Source organism: Erythranthe guttata, chromosome 4 (assembly GCF_056151865.1).
Source record: "Erythranthe guttata isolate IM_541 chromosome 4, IM_541, whole genome shotgun sequence".
Taxonomy (NCBI): domain Eukaryota; kingdom Viridiplantae; phylum Streptophyta; class Magnoliopsida; order Lamiales; family Phrymaceae; genus Erythranthe; species Erythranthe guttata.
In genome coordinates, this window is record NC_142536.1 from 5,853,414 (window position 1) to 5,870,074 (window position 16,661).

A 16,661-nucleotide genomic window follows, 5' to 3' on the forward strand; every position below is an offset into this window, starting at 1 on the left:
CCTCTTATTTGGGTAATTACAACTACCCCAAGTCCCCAACTATAAATCTTCTTACACGTCCACCCTTGCGGTTTCAAATTTAGTGGAATCTTCGAGATTATATGAAATATTATCACTTTTGTACCCATTTTATTCCATTCGAACTCCACATTTTGAAGCAAGATGATCATAATATATATTTTTTTGCTTGTATTTATCTGATTGTGGTGCATCATAAACTGCATTTTTACACAAAACAAGTACAAACTATAGCACATTCCACGAAATTCAGATGATTATGTTGAATTTGACACCATAAGGGTGGAGGTGAAAGAAAAAATTATAGTTGAAGGGTAGATGTAATTATCCAAACAAGAGAGGTTTTTTCGTAAATTAACCATTCCCTCAGGGGTGGTTGTAATTTACACAATATATATATAGAATTGCTCCGGGTCCGGGTCGGGCACGGGCCACAGATTCGAATACAAAAAGATCCGGATATGGTTCTCCAGAAATGAGTGGCTCTCTTCTCCTTCTTGACCAGGAATCATCAAATTCGAAAATGGCCTTTTCTCAATCCCCAACCACCACCACCATCAATGGCGACCGCGCTCTCACTTTCTAGCTCTTCCTTTTTCCACCCCCGCACGAAACCCACTTCAACAATCAGCCTCAAGTTCAAACCCAAAGCATCCCTCTCAACCGCTTCTCCTCCATCCATGGCCACCGCCGCAGAGAAGGTGGCGCCGGCCGTCATAGTCGGCGGCGGGCGCGTGGGGAAAGCACTTCAGGAAATGGGCGGCGGAGACGATATCCTGGTGAAAAGAGGAGAGCCCGTGCCGCCGGATTTTTCGGGCCCCATTTTAGTTTGTACCCGGAACGATGATCTGGATGCCGTCCTCGATTCCACTCCCAAATCTCGCTGGAGCGGTAATATTTAAAAAAAAAAAAAAAAAAAATTTTATTAAATTAAATGTCATTTATTTCTGGGTTTTGCTGATTATTGCTCATCTTGTCGAAATTGGAACTGTTTGAAGATTGTTATAAGTTATAAGCAATGTGTCAGCTTGTTGTCTGAAAATGTTTTCAATCAATTTTGTGTTGAAACTTTTAAAGATTGAATTTTTATTTTTTCTTACATTTTTTGTGTCGATAACGATAAATTGTCGATGGATCTTGATGTAATAACTACATGCGTAAAAATTATGATCCTTAACAAAGTAGCAGATTTGGTGTTTTTCCAGAATGGAATGATGGAGCCGTGGTTTCAAACTAAAGGGTTAGGCGATGCCGGTCAAGTTTTAGCGTATTTTGCGGTTTCGAAACTCGGTGAAGCTCCGATCGATGGGATAACCGACACGAACCCGGAGGGTTTAACTGCCGGTTATGGGAAATGGGGTTCTGCAGTTGCTGCAAGATTACGTGCCGGTGGACTTTCTTGCAAGGTACTTTACTCTTAGGTTTCTTTCGTACGCGTTCTTCAAGATTTGATAAAACTAAAATACCCATTTAAAAAGAAAATCGGGGGTTTGCCTTCGCCAATGAATATGTATGATAATGTTCTATAAAATCGGTAAGAGTTATTATATATCAATTCAATTTCTGTAAATTCCTAATAAATAATATATATTGGGGAAAAAAAAGGTACTTGAAAAAGATGCATTTGAGAAGCAAATGCTCGAAAAGCTGATATGGATATGTGCATTCATGCTCGTTGGAGCCCGTCATCCTGGAGCAACTGTTGGCCTCGTTGAGAAGGAACATCGTTCTGAGGTAAAAAAGAAAAACAATTAAATATTTAATTTTTATGTAGAATAAGATTATTATATATATATATATATATATATATATATATATATATATATATATATATATATATATATATATATATATATATATGTGTGTGTGTGGTAAAATAATACATTGAATAATCGATTTCAGGTGTCGGCCCTGATAGCTGAACTTGGTGCTGCGGCGGCTGCAGAGAAAGGTATAGTCTTTGAAGGAGCGATGGAGGATAGATTATGTGCTTACTCGAGGGCAGTTGCTCATTTTCCTACAGCAGTTAAGGAGGTAAATAAAAAATTGTCGAACTTTATTGTACATTTATTACTCCGATTAATTTTGATTAAAAATAATTTATCGAAATTTGCAGTTCAAATGGAGAAACGGGTGGTTCTATTCACTGTCGGAGAAAGCAATTTCACAAGGGGAACGAGATCCGTGCCCCTTGCACACAGCTTGGCTCAAAGAACTGAAAATAGTGTAAAAAATCATATTTGAATTTGAAATAATAAGTAGCTGAATTTGAAATTCAATTTGAGACTCTCTAGATTTTCTTAGCATATATTTATTTTATGTATTGGCTTTTTTTTTTCTTTTGAAATAGAGTCCAATAACTGTTCTTACAGTTAAATTTTGGCCACCAGTAAAATTATGGTAATTCCTGAAATAATGTCAAATTACGAAAAATTTCTCGTGTGTGGGTAATTACAACTATTCCATCAACTATGAATCTTATTACACGTATATACTTATAGTGTCAACTTTAACATAATTTTTAAATTATGTGGAATGTTCTCTAATTTGTACTCGTTTTGTGTAGTTTCTGATGCACCAGAATCTGATATTTACAAGGCAAGAGATACATTTTATGATTATTTTATTTCAAAATGTGGAGCTGAATGAAGTAAAATGGGCACAAACTGGAGAATATTTCACATAATTTAAAAGATTCCACTAAATTTGACACCACAAGGGCGGGAAGTAAAGAAAATTCATAGTTGATGAGGAATTGTAATTACCAAATAAGAGGGGGTTTCGTAATTTGACCTTACATCAAGGGGGTGACCGTAATTTACCCTAAAAATATCTCAAAAGAATCGGCTTTGTTATATACTTAATAAAAATTAATATCTTTCCAATATACTGATATTTTGAATTCCCAAAAAATCTACAACCTCCAACAATGTAAAAATTGCATAAAACAATAAAAAAAAAAATCCGAAGTTCATATTTCATACAAGTTATTTTTTTCACTGCTGCCATACACACACACTCTCCTCAAAACAATTACTTCTGTGCATATACACCGGAAATCAACGATGAACGAGCCTGTGGGAAATTAATCGAACAAAATATTCTCTCTACTTAAAAGAATTTCAATTTCCCCTTACCCGCCACAGAATCTTTAACCAGTTTCAAATTACAGGTGGCCCTTCGAGCCCCAATCAATCCGGAACATTCATCGCTTGTGCCAAGTGTCACCGCAAAGTAGAGATAAACGGTGCAAAGAAAAGTGAGTAGTACAAGTGCAACGAGAAGAAACCGATGCCTCTGTATAAGTGTCGTAAAGCTGCCCAATTCTTCGCCACCTCGTGGGTCCCGCTTCTTCGGGGTCCCCTGAGAGAACGCCGTCTGTGTTTGCGACCTCCGGTGAGGTGAAGTTATTACATTGTCGAGAGGCATGTTTTTTTTTTTCCTTTCTTCCAAGAATTGCTTTCTTTGTCTGTCACAAGACAAGTTTCCTGCCTACGTTTTTTTTCAAGTTTATTTTAGTGAATATAAAATGTGGGCTTCGTTTAAATTCGAGAAAAAAAATCGAAAAAATGCAGAATCATGTTTGATGACTAAAACAACTTCAAGAATTATGATTTTGCAATTTTCCCATTAAATGTTTAAACTTTTTAATCATTTTATCAAACTCGTGATCAAGAGTGCCGATTCGAGATGATTAAACGAAACGATATACCCTAACACGAGAAATAAAGGTGGATTTCGATATGTCACTACTAAATACTATCTTGATACTAAAAGTAACAAAGCAGTTAGTTAATATAGAGCTCCATAGCAACCTAATCATTTTCTTCGAAATACGGAGATAATACACACGATCGATTTGCAAACACCAACTACACTTTCAGTTATAATCCAATGATCTCTAATTAGGGTTTCATTTCTTGCCCAAATTCTTTTTGAAGCTCTTCATTTCTATCAGATCAAATCAAGAAAGGATTTTTACCAAAAAAATAATTCAATTTCCCACCAATTAGCCATAAGAACCACCCAAGATCCTATAAATATAACTCAGATCCAATCACAAAAATAATCATCACAAGCCCAATTAAATCACCAAAAAAAAAAAAAAAAGAGCTGCAAAAACACACACACAGAAAACACACACAGAGAAAAATCAGCAGATCTGCAAGAACCCATGGATATAAAAGCCCAATAAAAGAGAAAAAGAAAAGGGAACTTACGGAAGAAGGAAAACAGAAGCGAAAGAAGGCCTCCCACCAAACGATCCTGGCCGTCGACGGCGACGGTGACGGTGACGGAGACGGAGACGGCGTTGAAGTAAAACGGGTTTTCCCTTTGAAAAACCCAAATGATTAAATTTATTTAGTGACAAAATGTATTAATTAACAAGAATCATTTGAAGAAGTATATGTCTGGCAGAAATAATTTACCTTTGGTATCGGCTAGATATAAGGAGCGTTGCCGGCAACGACGCGTCTACGCACTTTCCAACTATTTTTTACTCTCTCTCTCTATCTCTAATAACAACCAAATAAAATAAATAAAAATAAAATGGAAAATGGGAATTGGGGGACCATATTGCAAAAAAATATTATCACAATTTCAATTTCATGAATATATTTGTTTTAATTTTTAACCACATATATCATTTTTTTAACCCAGCGCAGTTATATGATTGTTTGCAGTTTCATTTTGTTGTCGAAAAAAATTAAATTCAATTAATCAACTACTAAATGTGATTGCAATCCATCACTTCAAGTTAGTGCTATATTAGCAACTTATATGCTTTCGGATTATATTTCATTTTAGTTACACTATAAGATGAAATCTTTCGCCGCAGATAGAATGTAAATTATGGTAACTCAATCTCCTATTAAGACAACAGACCTAAGTCTTGTGCCCCGCAAACGTATATTTCACTTTAGTTACTTCATTCGGTAATATACTAAACTAATTTTTATCAATTTGTTAAGTTGTTGATCATCTTAACATTAAAATTTTCCAATCGCAATAATATTTATCAGTATTCAATTAGTTTGAAGATCAACTATTACTTAGCACTAGAAGAAATACTCAAATTAGTTTATAAATATTTGGGATAAGACTGTTTTTTTTTGCTTTTTTGGCTTAATTATTGTGTCCCTCAACAAGTGTCAAATTAGCCTTTGATTTGGATTGGGGGCAGTTATAATCTGACCCCTCGGTTTCAAGGGTCAAAATTAGCCTTTGATTTTTAGGTCAGTCAACCAAAATCTTGTTGACTTCTCAAATGAGTGAAATTCATTACTTCATCAAATGATTGAGGGTTATCATATTAGTTGACTTTCAATTAAGAGTTTCAAATTCATTACAAATTAAAATCTTGTTCATTTTCATTTACTTTCACGTGAGTTTCACATATGTAACTCCCATTTGTTTTAATCATTGTGGTATTTTGATTTTTGAAAGCTACTTTATATAAAATTGTTTAAAATATTTTGGGTAAATTCCACTTTACCCCCTCGTACTCTGCCTGAGAGTCACTTTATCCCCTCGTACTCTCAATTTTATCGGTTTACCCCCTTGTACTTGTACAATTTCCCAATACAGCCCTTTCCTTCAATTTTGTCATTTTTGACTCTAACGCCATTTGGTCAACTCTGTAAATTACAAAATTGCCACTGCCTATAACGCGTCGTTTCTCCTCCGTCAATATTGTCATTTCTTCTTCTCCCACCACTTCCCCTTCCAAGATATCCCCAAATTGAACCCCTAACTTAGTAAAAATCAAGACCCAAAAATTGATCGATTCCACCCAGTGCAAAGAAAAAAATATATGAATGTGTGAAACTTTCTCTTTTCTAATCTCGAGAGTCAAAATCGAAAAATTCAATATTTACGTCAAATGGTGTCAGAGTCAAAATCGAAAAAAGTTGACGAAAAGGGTTGTATTGGGAAATTGTACAAGTACAAGGGAGTAAATCGACGAAATTAAGAGTACGAGGGGGTAAAGTGATTTTTGGGCAGAGTACAAGGGGGTAAAGTGGAATTTACCCAAATATTTATTTCGAATAATATAGTATATAGTTATCCTTTAGTAGAGGCTTCTTTTTTATATAGGGATTATTTTGTAGACCCCCTTATTTTCAAATTATATAGAACTAACTATCAAGTGGATTATACTTTAGGGGAAACCCCTCTCATTTCAAAAATATTTTGACATACCCCCTGGGCTACCCTGAAGTTCCTATAATACCCTTCTAAAATCAGTTTTAACCCTAGCCACTCTCGGTCTCTCTCTTCTTCTCCCAGATTCAAAATCCCGCCTCTACAAACCTCTCACCGGCGAAATTGCTTCCCGGAGCCATAACTCTCTCTCCGGTGGTCGGAATTCGATGGTTTAACTACCGTTGGATTCCTCTCGTCGAGCTCTTTCTTTGGTGGTGATTTCATTCAGTTTCGAGCGCGGATCTGTTTCTGCAATTTTTTTTCATTCGAGGACGGTGGTCTTGCCGGAGCTTTATTTTGTGTTCCACCCGTGAAATTTGACGGGTCACCCACCGTTGGATTCCTCTCGTCGAGATCTATTTTTTTATGGTAATTTCGTTTATTTTTATCTTTTCAGATTTATTTCTATATTTTTTTGCATTTTATGGGCGCGCGGAACCGTGGGTGGTTATTAGCGGCGTCTAGGGTTTTGGTAGGATGCGAGGGGGTGAGGAGTCACTGTCTGTTTGATTTAAAATTTGTAGCATTTCCCAACAATAACCTCTCTCTCTCTCTATCTCTCGATCTCTTACTGTTTGTTGATTTTTGAGTGTTTTGATGTTTTTCTTCAAATTTTGTTGATTTGCACTAAAATAATTTCTTTTTATTTTTGATTTTGCTATTGCAGCTTAATGAAGGCCATTGATTCTTTCCTTGAAGGTGTCAATTTTTTTTTTTTTTAAGTTACATCTGATTTGTTCAACAGACTGTATACATTATTGTACATTACTATACATTACTATAGTAACATGTAGTTACATATGAGTATATTTGTGTATTTTCGATTTGTATTTTATTGGTTCTAATGTATATAACAAACAGGTTTATTAAAAAAATAATAATAATAAATAAATCAGCGAAAATGATAAATGCAGGACCATAAATGTTGAATGCAGTTTGGCCAAAAATTGCATATAAGGGTAGTATAGTATTTTCGCTTCTCCAGGGGTATATCAAATGATGATTTGAGTTTGGGTTTATCCCTAATTTATTTGGTGACTTAGGGATATGTAAAATAACCCCTTTTATATATTTAAGTTTTTCATTATACAATCAAGTGCATTGGATAATATCCTTCAATTGATTGTTCAATAACACAATAACAAGAGTGGAGTTTGAACCAAGTATTATTCTTATGATTTAATTTGAAACTTAAACTCTAAACAGCATAGGTCCAAAGGGGGCTATGGCCCCCACAACATATATATACATATAAAAAAAAATCTGTGCATAATTGCATTAGCGGTCCTCCCTGTAATTTTTTTAATGCATTCGCCCCCGTACTTAAAATCCTGACTCCACTATTGTCTACAACAATTAATATTCATGTAATGAAAACCAAAAACCATACTATGGACTTCATAATCAATACATATCAATCGAAATCCCAATCAGCATCAAATTCTTACATATTCCCAGTATAACAAGTTGAAAAAAAAAATTAAAAACGGTTTAAACTCGTGTTTTTCACTAATGAATTGTTGATCTAAAATTTGTCGAGCATTTAGTCCTCGTAATCTCCAGCATGCTCCAAGAGGTAGTTCACCGCTAATTCCTCGTTGCGCTCGCAAGCTAGAAATGCCTCAATAACAAGAGCTCTCTCAAAACCCATCGCCTCCATCTACAAATATTATCCGTATATAATAATTATAAGAAATTCGAAAATAAAATGAAATAATTGATAAAAGAGTATGGAATCGGCATTTCTCATACTCTTTCGATGGCCTCCTGCTCTGCAGGAGTCACACTAACAGCGTGTGGCATTTCTTGATCTGCCTGATCAAATATATCCCTATAAACATATAAACAAAAGCTACTCAGATTCACATGCGTATACAGAAATAAATAAATAAATAATAATAAATAAATAAAAAAGATAGTACTAACTCGAGTATAAATACTCACCCTTCGGAATCATCAACAGGTTCATTGATCAATTGGAGGAACTCTTGATGGTTTTCTTGTATGAGCCTCAAAAGTGAAGGATTTTGTTTCCCAAGCTCTTGGAGCATGGGCTATACGAGCAATATATTTAGCTATTAAGTTTTTAAAAAAATATTAAAAAAAATTCGCAAAAACAAACACGTAAAACTTGTGTAGCTACCTGTAGAATTTGAGGATTAGTTTGAACCAGCGAACGCAGTGCTTGAAACTGCGATAGAAACTTGGATTAAAGTATACATGCTTTCATGGATAAATAGTTAAATACACCATGTAATAATTATTAAAAAAAAAAAAAAAAAAAAAGAGCTCGGGATTTTACTTGCTAAAGAATGTATAAAACAAATTCAGAAAAAAATAACCCACCTGCTGGTTGTTCCTGAGGAAACCAAGGGATCCAAGACCAGCACCACCAGAAACAGTCTCCTACGGAATTTCCGACAGAATATGAAATACAAAAAAAATAATAAACATGTCGTATGTTATTTGACCCTCGAGATGATAATAATAGTTCAAGAAAAAAGAACCTGAGGAAACAAATTCAACGGGGATGAATTAGGTGCTCCTGAAGCAGGTGGACCACTTGCAGCAGCAACGGAATCGACTCCAGATTGAACCAATGGAACTGCGACTTCTGCGCTCTCAGGGATTCCCTTTGATTAAAGAAAAACAAAAAAAGTCAATATCTTTTGCTGAACACGAATGGAAAAAAAAAAGAAAAAAAAAACAAGAAATGGGATCAAAATTCGTACTGAATACAAGTAATCCACAGCTCGTTCGGGATTATTATACGCAGCTCGAAGTGCACGTGTTACTGTCTCTTTGTCCCAACTACCACCACCCATATCAATCAGATGTTGAATAGTCTGCTCGAGAGAGTTATCAACAACTATATTGGAAGCAGCTTCAGCATAAGGGTTAAAAGCGTCACTGCATCAACAATTAAATAAACACATATTAACAAATATTTTTCTCGGAAGTTACAAATGAAAAGATTTCCATACTTTGCTGATGGAGCGACAGAAGCTGAAGCAGTGGTCTTAGGGGCCCTACGCCACAAAAGTAACATCATCAAGTGGTGTGTGTGTGTGTGTGTGTGTGTGTGTATGTATATATAAACACGTTATGAATGCCGATATTTTACTAAAACTCACTGTACAACTGGCTGAGATTCAGCTGCAGGAGTAGGAACAGAAGCTGGTGCAGCAATAGGTGCAGGCTGTGCATCCGATTAGGTATTAGAAAAATACATAATTAAATAAATAAATAAAAGACGAAGATGTGTATTTCCAGTATCTCACCTGGGAAGATGTTGACACACTTGAAACTGAACTTTTGCTCTGAAATTAACCCGAGAAAAATTAAATAAATCAAAAGATATCCGAGAAGCCAAAAAAATGAAGAAAAATAAATTATGTACAATGTGGCTAAGATTCAAAGAAACGGGTCGGGTCGGGTCGGGTCTAAGGGGTTACCTTACTTAACATGACAACAAGAAAACCATCTTCAGAAACCTTGTTTTCAGCCAAAGTAGTTTCGTCTTTTAATACTTTCCCATTGTGAATCAACAATTGCTGGCCACATGGATAATTATCTTTGCCTTGTACATCTTCAATGCTTTTCTTGACAGCCATCACCTAGTATCATAAATAACGAAACAATTTTGATCGGTCAGCAATATGGGAAATATACCATGACAGCAAATAATAAGTCGAAAACACTAAACCTAAACCAAAACCTAAACCGAAACCGAAAACCGAAACCGATGGTTCTAAAATGTGTAAGATGTAGCAATCAAATAAAAAGAAGAGACCACCATCTATCGAAAAATTTACTGGAAAATCTAACGTATTATGTTTCCGACAAACTTGGAATTACACAGTAGATTCATACCCACTACGTTCTAGAAACTGAAAATTGGCATATGTTACTTCAGATTTCGGAAACAAATTCACAGTAAACAGTTTGCGACTTTCTAACATTCCGTTTGAACAATGAAAATACAGTCAGCGTTTTCATCCGTACGCCTCATTAAAACATATCACAAATCTGACGAAATCCAATAAGCAAAAGTATATATAAAATCTTCTAAACATTTTTTTTTTTTTGCAAGTTCACCTACTATTTTTTTTTTCCTAGCAAATAGCAAATGTAAGTGTGGATTCGAGTAATGCACGAAAAAGGGCCATTAACCCAACCCCATTATCCAATCAAAACTTGAAACAAAATAAGTAAGCGATGGTAATTAAGCCAAATGCATGTAAAAGCTGGGAACTTTAACTAAATATTCTAAAATTAAAAATCAAAAAAAAAATGCTCAATACGCCATTATTAAAAACAAAATAAAAGAAAATACTCAGCAGATGCAACGAGAAAGAGAGAGAAAAGTTACTGACGGTGTCGTTCGGATGGACGGTAATTTGGAAGTGGCTGCCTTTGAGAGTTTTCACGGTGAGCTTCATATCGGCGAATTTCAATTAATTTAATTTCGGAATTTATTAATTTTGTTAGAGATAAAATTCAAAACCCTAGAAATACAGAATGGATCCAGAAAGAGGGAAAGAGGGGGTAGAGAGATGTAGAAAAAGGGAGACAAAAAATTGTGCAGCAAAAATCTTGGAAGGAATGGGGGAATTTTCAATTCATTTTTATAGTGTAGTCTATTGATTAGGCATGTGTGCTGCACGTGACATAGGGGGATTTTTGTTTTATTTATTTGGGTAAATTCCACTTTACCCCCTCGTACTCTGCCCGAGAATCATTTTACCCCTTCGTACTTTTAATTTCATCGATTTACCCCCATATACTTGTACAATTTCCCAATACAACCCTCTCCGTCAACTTTTTTCGATTTTGACTCTGACGCCGTTTGGTCAGAGTCAAATTATTGACGTAAATATTGACTTTTTTCGATTTTGACTCTCGAGTTTAGAAAAGAGAAATTCACACATTCATATATTTTTTTTCTTTGCACTGGGTGGAATCGATCAATTTTTTGTGTTGATTTTTGCTAAGTTAGGCCTTGAATTTGGGGATATCTTGGAAATGGAAGTGGTGGGAGAAGAAGAAACGACGTGTTATTGGCAATTTTGTAATTTACAGAGTTTATCAAACGGCATCAGAGTCAAAATCGAAAAAAGTTGACGAAGAGGGCTGTATTGGGAAATTGTACAAGTACAGGGGGTAAATCGATGAAATTGAGAGTACGAGGGGGTAAAGTGATTCTCGGGCAGAGTACGAGGGGGTAAAGTGGAATGTACCCTATTTATTTTTAGGTTTTTTTTTTATTTAGATTAGATACTGAATTCCGTTTCTTTTTCTTAAGAGCAAATGTTAGAAAATAAAAATCATTTATGTATATAAAATGGGGATAAGTACACTTTTGGTCCCTCGTGTTTGGCCCGATTTCACTTTTCGTCCCCTTGTTCTAAAATGAACAAAGTTCACCTCCAAGTTTCAAGTTTGAACACTTTTCGTCCCGCCGTTACATGTCCGTTAGCAAGTAACGGAAAACACTATTTTGGGGCGAAAATTAAATTTTTAAATTTTTTTGGAGCTGAAAAATAATTAGAAATTTAAAATTGACTACCAAACTATCCAAAAGTATTTGTAATTGACCCATTGTTCATAATTATTTTTAGCAAGGTAAAGACTTGGTCTTTAGACAATTAGATTAATTTTCTAGTAGTGTCTTAACATGATACTTTCCATAAGGTTATCTTTGTCTTGGTGAGTTTAATCTATAAGATTACATCGTCTAAACCCTCGTCTTTTGACATCAAACATAAGGGCTAAATAAGGAAGAATTACATAGAACAAAATTATAGAATTGAATTGATTTTTTATGTTGTTGTAATTAAACATATAGAGCTTTTTATTTCTAGGTTTCCAATAGTTGTGATTAATGAACACAACCCTTAATAAATTAAACAAATGAAAAGGTGTGGCCATACCTTTTCATATTGTCAGACCTATTTGATCAAATAAGTGCCTAAAAACATTTTTTCTAATTTCCATTGAAAAATAATTTTATTTTATTAAATAAAATTTCCAACACATATCTATAATTATGAATTAGAGCGTTGAGAAAAAAACTATTGTATACATTGGTAAAATTAAAGTAACATTCATCTCTGACACAATAAAACATAAACCTTTTTTAGTGAAAAAATACACACATAACATTAAGAAGCCTTTTTAAGTGAAGAAATACAGACATAACATAGTCGAACAAAAACATCAAGAGAATTAAGTGTGCATACAATGTATTTATTTACATTAAGGCCCGTTTGGTTGCCAAGATAAGTCACGATTAACTAAATAGTTGACTTAATTTGATGTTTGGTATCCTTAATAAATTGCCGAGTCGATCTGTCAAAATTATATAATCATAACTTATCGTGCCTTATCTTGACTTGTCTTGCCTTATAATGGGTTTTTTTTTTTGACGTTTCAAGCTCTAATAAAAAAATTGAATCTCATTAGATAATTTAATCTTATATTGACTAATCTTATCTTGCCAACCAAATGAAGTCCATATAGTCATCAATCAAAACAGACATAAAATACATACATACTCTTCAATGATTAACCAAATATGAGATAAATATTATAAATTAGTAATATTCATCCCAAATAGTCCCCTATCCCTAACACAAAAAGATGTTATTAACATGACAACAAATAATACAAATATTTTCTTGATCTCAATCATCATCCTCGTCTTCATTTCGGTTGTCATCACTCATCTCTTTGATTGTGCGTCTGTGCTTTATACATATATGCAACCTGAATTAGCAACAACATATCGATTACCAACAAAAATAAGCCGAAAAGAAACCGAATATGACACTGATTAGTTAGTTACCGTATCAGACGAGGAGGTCTTATGGTATGCTTCGACAATTACACTCACCCCCTGAAACGTAGTTAGAAACTCTAACGGGATAATGCATTGGATACATTATTCCGATATGGTTCTAATGGACTATTACTTTTAGCTAGTGGTGGAGATAACATAGAGTTATAGGGAGTTATGGGGTGACATGGCTCTCCGAATATTTCTTAAATCACCCATAACTCTTTGTTGTCTCCACCACTTCCTGAAACCAATAGCCCGTTAGAACTCTATCGTAATAACGTATGCAATGCATTATCCCATTAGAGTTTATAACTACGTTTCAAGGGGTGAGTGTAATTATCGATAATACAGGGACCTTAAAGTTATTTAAACATACCTCTCAGGGGTGTGGGTGTAATTTACCCAAATAAGAATTATAAATAAAAGTCCCACTTACATTCATACTATCAAGTACTCCCTCTGTTTCACAGTAACTGTCTCTTTTTAAAATTATTTTTGTTCCATATTATCTGTGACTTTACATTTTCGATACTGCATTAATTGTGTAATTATCAATTTTACCCTTATTAACTATCTCCAACACTCTCTCACATTAATTATTGGCAAGGGCATTTTAGTACAAGACAATATATTTTTCAAAAAATTAAGTAACATTTATTGAGATCCTTAATTCATGTGCACAAGCTAAAATCGACAATTATAAAGGAACGGAGGGAGTATCAACCAAGAATTAACAGACCTGGAGGGGTGTTTCCGTAATTTCCTTAATTGAAAATGAAGAAGAAAACCTCGTGAAAGCAGCGTTTATAAGCCCAAACCCTAACCCACCATTCCCACACTCGCCTCGACGCTTCCATTTGAGCCCAACCGAATCAAAGAAGAAGCGGCCGCCGCCCCTCTTTCTCAGGTAATCTCCGATCTGATGACTTTTTTTCGTACACTCTCAGTAAACTCTGATTTCTGATGACTTTTTTTCGTACACTGTCAGTAAACTCTGATTTGTTCGTTATTACATGTTTTTGGTCATGATGTAAGATTTCGTTCCTTTTTTTTGTTCGACGATGTTTGTATTGAGAATTTCAAACGATTACGCCGTGTTCTTTATTCGACCCGTTTCTGTAATTTTTTGTAAAGTTTGGTTTTTTAATTCAGCAATTTGCATTGTTTTCTTGTGATAGCTGTATTTGAGAATATTGGGTATTTATGTGTGTTGTTGAGGGTTGATATTAAAGAACATATAATCTGGATCTTGGTTCAGTCTCTCTGATCTGGTGATCTAGTCGTAAAAGAGAAAATGAGAGAGAGAGCTCTGATCTGGTGATCTAGTCGTAAAAGAGAAAATGAGAGAGAGAGAGAGAGAGAGAGAGAGAGAGAGAGAGAGAGAGAGAGAGATTGCTTAGGATATTTTACACTTAAGATCTTTGCACCCATTTCATGTTGGGATGTTAACCGTGTTCGTTCCGCAAAACCGAAATTTCATACTCTGTAATTACCAAACTAAAGAAAAATTAGTTACAATTTTAATTTTATTTATCATATTTTCCAAACTTTTTGTTCAACACTGTTCGATCGGTTAACCAAATTGATGAATACCACTAGTAGATTTTTTTGTTTGAAACATTTTAATAATGTTGCAAAATTGTTTTATTTTTTATTTTTATGATGGCTCGATGTAATGTGTATAGGTTCCGTTTCACTATATATTTAGATTGATATATTACAGAACAGATGTTTATGCACCGTTTAATATTTTCTAATAATTTATTCAATCAGCTTGCATACGGAAAATGGTGAGAGTCAGTGTGTTGAACGATGCTCTAAAGAGTATGTACAATGCCGAAAAGATCGGAAAACGACAGGTCATGATCAGGCCTTCTTCAAAAGTGATTATCAAGTTTCTTATGGTCATGCAGAAGCACGGTTTGCTCCTTTTCTTTTTCTTTTTTAATTATTTTTTTTGTTTCATTTAAATCTCTGATTTTGCATAACAAGTTTTCCCTTTATTTTGTTACTTTAATTGATTGACAGGATACATTGGAGAATTTGAATATGTTGACGACCACAGATCTGGAAAAATCGTGGTTGAACTAAACGGGCGATTGAACAAATGTGGTGTTATCAGCCCTCGATTTGATGTTGGTGTTAAGGATATCGAGCCTTGGACTGCAAGACTTCTCCCATCGAGACAGGTAAAAACAAATTCATAACCCTTTGCTTGTAATTGTAATTATGTAATTCAAAATTTCTGAAAATACATTTTTTTCTCTTTTATTTATAAATTATGCACTTTGATTTCAGTTTGGATATATTGTGCTAACAACTTCGGCTGGAATCATGGATCACGAAGAAGCACGTAGGAAAAGTGTTGGTGGTAAAGTACTTGGTTTCTTTTACTGAAGTTGTGGTTTGGCTCTTTGTTGGAACAGAGTATTTGCGATGGCAATTTTTTTTTTTGGAAGTTTTTTAATGAAATCAAATATTAAATTTCGAGGTTTTAGAAATGCTAGAGACGATTTTGTTACCTTGGTGATATAAATTGCCTTTTGATTTTATGTGTTGTTGAGAACTAATTTGTTGGTTTTGATTATCGGAACAATCAGATTTTTCTGAAGCAATTTGTTTTGGCTTATTTGTGTACTTCCGGTATGGGTACTGACTATATTTTTAAAACCGGATGGAGTTGGGTTATATTTTTAGAATAGTAATTCCCGGTTGTATATCGGGTAGGGTAAAACTACCCCAATACCCGATCCGGAACTTGACCTAAGAAAACTATTTCTTAAAAAATATATATTTTAGAATAAATCTAGATTTAGTTAATTGCATACAAAGGATGCAGTTTTGCATCTGCTACAATATTGAAAGCAATTACAGTTAAACCTCTATAAATTAATACAGTTGGGACCATCAAGATTTCATTAATTTAGCGAAATATTAACTTATCGATAAATTAATAATTATTAATTTATACATTAATTAATAACTTATTAATTTATGAAATTACTTTTATTATTATTTTCAATAAATACATTTTTTTTACGTATATATTATTCATTGTACCATTCGTTTAATGCACTATAGAGCCAGTTTCACGAATGGAAGCTCTTAAAACAGTAATGGTATAGAACGATATATGTTGATATGTTGAGCTATGAGAAAACTATATCGAAAGTTCTAACCATGTTAAAAAAAGTGAGCGACGAGATTGATGGTAATGTGAACTTCTACAAGAAACAAGTGAGAATTAAATTATATTATATTAAGCCTTCATAGATCTATAAAATATGCTTTGTACTATGTAATTTAAGAATTTTTTTTATGCATTATTAATTTATATATTATATGGGGCTTCTTAAAATTTCTGAATGTGTATTATCTTATAAATTTAGAGAATTATTAATTTAGCACGTTGTCCCCGTGTCGGGACCGGGAAAATTTATTATTTAAGCGAGGTTATTAATTTATCGGGTATTAATTTATCAAGGTTCTACTGTAGTATGAAATATTTGTTAAAATAATAAATTTTTTTTGAAGGTTCTCTTTAGTTGGCAATTAGAGTTCATAAATTTCATGTTAGGTGACACCAAAAAATGTA

The 16,661-nt window shown here is 34.1% G+C and overlaps 4 protein-coding genes across 8 annotated transcripts; 2 read left to right on the forward strand and 2 right to left on the reverse strand.

Moving 5' to 3' along the window:
- Positions 1-414: 414 nt before the first annotated feature.
- Positions 415-2,386, forward strand: LOC105972394 (nuclear protein). The gene is made up of 5 exons (XM_012997344.2): positions 415-909; positions 1,207-1,424; positions 1,624-1,752; positions 1,921-2,052; positions 2,135-2,386. Exons 1-5 carry the CDS (start codon positions 579-581, stop codon positions 2,246-2,248), a joined length of 924 nt encoding a protein of 307 aa, XP_012852798.2. The 5' UTR covers positions 415-578; the 3' UTR covers positions 2,249-2,386.
- A 562-nt stretch (positions 2,387-2,948) lies between these two features.
- LOC105972442 (uncharacterized) lies at positions 2,949-4,560 on the reverse strand. 3 transcript variants are annotated; one of them, XM_088816698.1, is made up of 3 exons: positions 4,449-4,560; positions 4,239-4,351; positions 2,949-3,506 (listed from the first exon to the last, which is right to left on the reverse strand). In XM_088816698.1, the coding sequence occupies exon 3, from the start codon at positions 3,445-3,447 to the stop codon at positions 3,130-3,132; it is 318 nt and encodes a 105-aa protein (XP_088672824.1). In that variant the 5' UTR covers positions 3,448-3,506; positions 4,239-4,351; positions 4,449-4,560; the 3' UTR covers positions 2,949-3,129. The 3 variants fall into 3 exon arrangements, with proteins under 3 accessions (XP_088672824.1, XP_088672825.1, XP_088672823.1); XM_088816699.1 differs by lacking the exon at positions 4,449-4,560 and having other exon boundaries at positions 4,239-4,369; XM_088816697.1 differs by lacking the exon at positions 4,449-4,560 and having other exon boundaries at positions 2,949-3,510; positions 4,239-4,346.
- A 3,062-nt stretch (positions 4,561-7,622) lies between these two features.
- On the reverse strand, positions 7,623-10,838 carry LOC105972406 (ubiquitin receptor RAD23b). Of its 2 annotated transcripts, XM_012997358.2 has the most exons (12): positions 10,602-10,838; positions 9,681-9,842; positions 9,507-9,545; positions 9,360-9,424; positions 9,210-9,254; positions 8,958-9,135; positions 8,733-8,858; positions 8,572-8,631; positions 8,369-8,416; positions 8,170-8,279; positions 7,978-8,056; positions 7,623-7,885 (listed from the first exon to the last, which is right to left on the reverse strand). In XM_012997358.2, the coding sequence occupies exons 1-12, from the start codon at positions 10,665-10,667 to the stop codon at positions 7,769-7,771; spliced, it is 1,095 nt and encodes a 364-aa protein (XP_012852812.2). In that variant the 5' UTR covers positions 10,668-10,838; the 3' UTR covers positions 7,623-7,768. The 2 variants fall into 2 exon arrangements, with proteins under 2 accessions (XP_012852812.2, XP_088672826.1); XM_088816700.1 differs by lacking the exon at positions 9,210-9,254 and having other exon boundaries at positions 10,602-10,825.
- Positions 10,839-13,778: 2,940 nt separating this feature from the next.
- LOC105972409 (small ribosomal subunit protein uS8) lies at positions 13,779-15,695 on the forward strand. 2 transcript variants are annotated; one of them, XM_012997362.2, is made up of 4 exons: positions 13,779-13,973; positions 14,840-14,986; positions 15,095-15,255; positions 15,365-15,695. In XM_012997362.2, exons 2-4 carry the CDS (start codon positions 14,854-14,856, stop codon positions 15,461-15,463), a joined length of 393 nt encoding a protein of 130 aa, XP_012852816.1. In that variant the 5' UTR covers positions 13,779-13,973; positions 14,840-14,853; the 3' UTR covers positions 15,464-15,695. The 2 variants fall into 2 exon arrangements, with proteins under 2 accessions (XP_012852816.1, XP_088672828.1); XM_088816702.1 differs by lacking the exon at positions 13,779-13,973 and adding an exon at positions 14,055-14,372 and having other exon boundaries at positions 14,450-14,986.
- The last annotated feature ends 966 nt before the right edge of the window (positions 15,696-16,661 follow it).

Coding starts and splice junctions, on each gene's coding strand:
- LOC105972394 (XM_012997344.2), top strand. CDS start 579: ATGGCGACCGCGCTCTCACTTTCTAGCTCTTCCTTTTTCCACCCCCGC. Junction 910..1,206: donor TCCCAAATCTCGCTGGAGCG/GTAATATTTAAA, acceptor ACAAAGTAGCAG/ATTTGGTGTTTTTCCAGAAT. Junction 2,053..2,134: donor TTCCTACAGCAGTTAAGGAG/GTAAATAAAAAA, acceptor CGAAATTTGCAG/TTCAAATGGAGAAACGGGTG.
- LOC105972442 (XM_088816698.1), bottom strand. CDS start 3,447: ATGCCTCTCGACAATGTAATAACTTCACCTCACCGGAGGTCGCAAACA.
- LOC105972406 (XM_012997358.2), bottom strand. CDS start 10,667: ATGAAGCTCACCGTGAAAACTCTCAAAGGCAGCCACTTCCAAATTACC. Junction 9,136..9,209: donor TCTGTCGCTCCATCAGCAAA/GTATGGAAATCT, acceptor TTGTTGATGCAG/TGACGCTTTTAACCCTTATG. Junction 8,280..8,368: donor CTAATCCTCAAATTCTACAG/GTAGCTACACAA, acceptor TTGCTCGTATAG/CCCATGCTCCAAGAGCTTGG.
- LOC105972409 (XM_012997362.2), top strand. CDS start 14,854: ATGGTGAGAGTCAGTGTGTTGAACGATGCTCTAAAGAGTATGTACAAT. Junction 14,987..15,094: donor TATGGTCATGCAGAAGCACG/GTTTGCTCCTTT, acceptor ATTGATTGACAG/GATACATTGGAGAATTTGAA. Junction 15,256..15,364: donor GACTTCTCCCATCGAGACAG/GTAAAAACAAAT, acceptor CTTTGATTTCAG/TTTGGATATATTGTGCTAAC.